At 48.1% G+C, this 1,962-nt stretch overlaps 1 gene segment (V, D, J or C); it reads right to left on the bottom strand.

The window, feature by feature from the left end:
- Positions 1–1,457: 1,457 nt before the first annotated feature.
- LOC105311700 lies at positions 1,458–1,810 on the bottom strand (the record flags this gene model as incomplete). The annotated part of the segment is given in 2 exon segments: positions 1,458–1,564; positions 1,631–1,810. Coding segments are annotated over 2 exon segments (287 nt in total), but the record flags the coding sequence as incomplete, so codon positions are not given.
- Positions 1,811–1,962: the final 152 nt, after the last annotated feature.

Below are 1,962 nucleotides of genomic sequence, written 5' to 3'. Positions count from 1 at the left end.
GTGGCTAAGATCACAGAAGAAACGGGCATCCATCACCTGGTGTAGACAACCCACATCCCTGTTTCTTGGGCCCCAGAGCTGCGACCCAGCCACCCCACATCTCTTTTTCTGCTCCAACCCACAATTGGCCTTTCACTGGCCCCTTCCTGGGTCCTGTCCTGGGGAACTATCTATGGTACGTGTTGGAGGAGGGGGAGTCTGTGTCCTGGATCCACAGAGGCCCCGAGAGGGCTGAGTCTCAGGAAGTGGAGGTCAGGGAATCCGAGATTCCCCAGAAGGCCTGGCTTCTCACGATATCCACACCCACAAGATCAGGCAAGCGACACCCTGTGTGTGGCAGAGACATCCCCACAAGCTTACTGAGATGGATTAAGGCAGCTATTGGAGGACACCCATTATCTGAGAAGGGTCTTCACATTGTCTTCCCAGGAATTATGGACACAGGTTCCATTTCTCACCCTTGGAAATACAGTCGGAATCATAGTCCCTGAAATCACATGGTACCCTCTTCCATACAGAGCCTTTGTGGTCTTGATTCTCCATAAACAGGTCACAGGGTTCTTCATTTGGTTGAGGTGATAATCACAACCATGTTACCACAGGTGCTCATTACAGGTGACAGCAGAGCTTTAGTGCCTAGTTTCAACGAGCCCTGGCTGGCTGCACCCACACTGCCCGTCACCCCTCAGGACAGTGTCTCCCCACCTGGTCTGTGCCTCTTCTGGGTCAGGTCTCATGAAACTAGTGAAGGATTGTTTCATTTCAGTTTTTTTGTACTATTTCCATTTCATCCTGAACTTTCCTACTTCATCCTTCATTGAGAGGACATTTTATCTGATGACCTTGCAGGCAGTTTTTCATTCAGTTTGGGAAAAATTGTTACCTTAACAATATTGTGTATTTTAAGGCACAAACTAGTAAGATCTATTTCAGTTTTATTTAATTGCCTCACAATAGTATGTAATTTTGAGTGTTCAAGATTTTCCTATTTTCTCAGGTTTATTCTTAAATAATTCATGAAAGATTGTTTTACATGGTATTGTTTTATTTTTAAAATTTTTATAATTTGCTCATAGTATATAAAATACACTTCATTTCTGCTTGACGGAATTTCGTTTGAAGTTCTCACACCAAAGCAAATTTTAGTCACTCCTGGACCCTGAGCTGGAAATGGCCACAATCAACCTGATTTGACATCCTCAACTCTGTCCACCGGGAGATATTTATCTCTGAGCAAGGAATCTTTGACTGTGAAAACATGAACACCATGAGAATATATGAGCAAGTCAATTTAAAAGTTGAAGAGAAGGACGTGACATTGTCAGGACTATTGGACCAAGGAAAGCAGGTGCTGCATGAGATCTGACAACACAAGTCACCACTGAGCTAGACTTGGTCACAGACCCCAGCAGGGGTGACCGCAACAGGCCTGGAGAGCACAGAGGTTTTTGTCTCACTTCCTTCTGGGACGGGATCACTGTGTAAGACTTAGAGTTGCCGTCCCATATATTACAGTAATAGTCGGCCTCGTCCTCAGCCTGGAGCCCCGAGATGAGCAGAAGCCCTGCGTTGGCCGAGGCGTCTTTGGATCCAGAGAAGCGGCTGGGGACCCCGGAGCCCTGGTGTTTACTGGAGTCTGAGTTGTAGTACAGGAGATACCGGGGAGGGCTCCCTGGCTTCTGCTGGAACCAGTGTATGCCTTTACCACTAACACTGAGATCACTGCTCAGGGTGCAAGTGAGTCTGGCTGTTGCTCCGGGAGATGCAGAGAGGGAGGGCGGCTGAGTCGGCACAGGCTGGGAGAGGGAACCTGCAAACACAGACAAACATGATCACTCGCACAAGAGACCAGAGAATATTTCTCAGGATTTTGAGCAAAGGGCAGTGATGGTGGGGGATGCCCACTGTCCCCGAGGCCTGTACCCACCTGTGCACTGAGAGAGGAGCACGAGGAGGACGGGG

The sequence above is a fragment of the Pteropus vampyrus genome, unplaced genomic scaffold (assembly GCF_000151845.1).
Source record: "Pteropus vampyrus isolate Shadow unplaced genomic scaffold, Pvam_2.0 Scaffold1000006370, whole genome shotgun sequence".
Lineage (NCBI taxonomy): Eukaryota > Metazoa > Chordata > Mammalia > Chiroptera > Pteropodidae > Pteropus > Pteropus vampyrus.
This window is presented reverse-complemented; position numbering and strand designations above follow the sequence as displayed.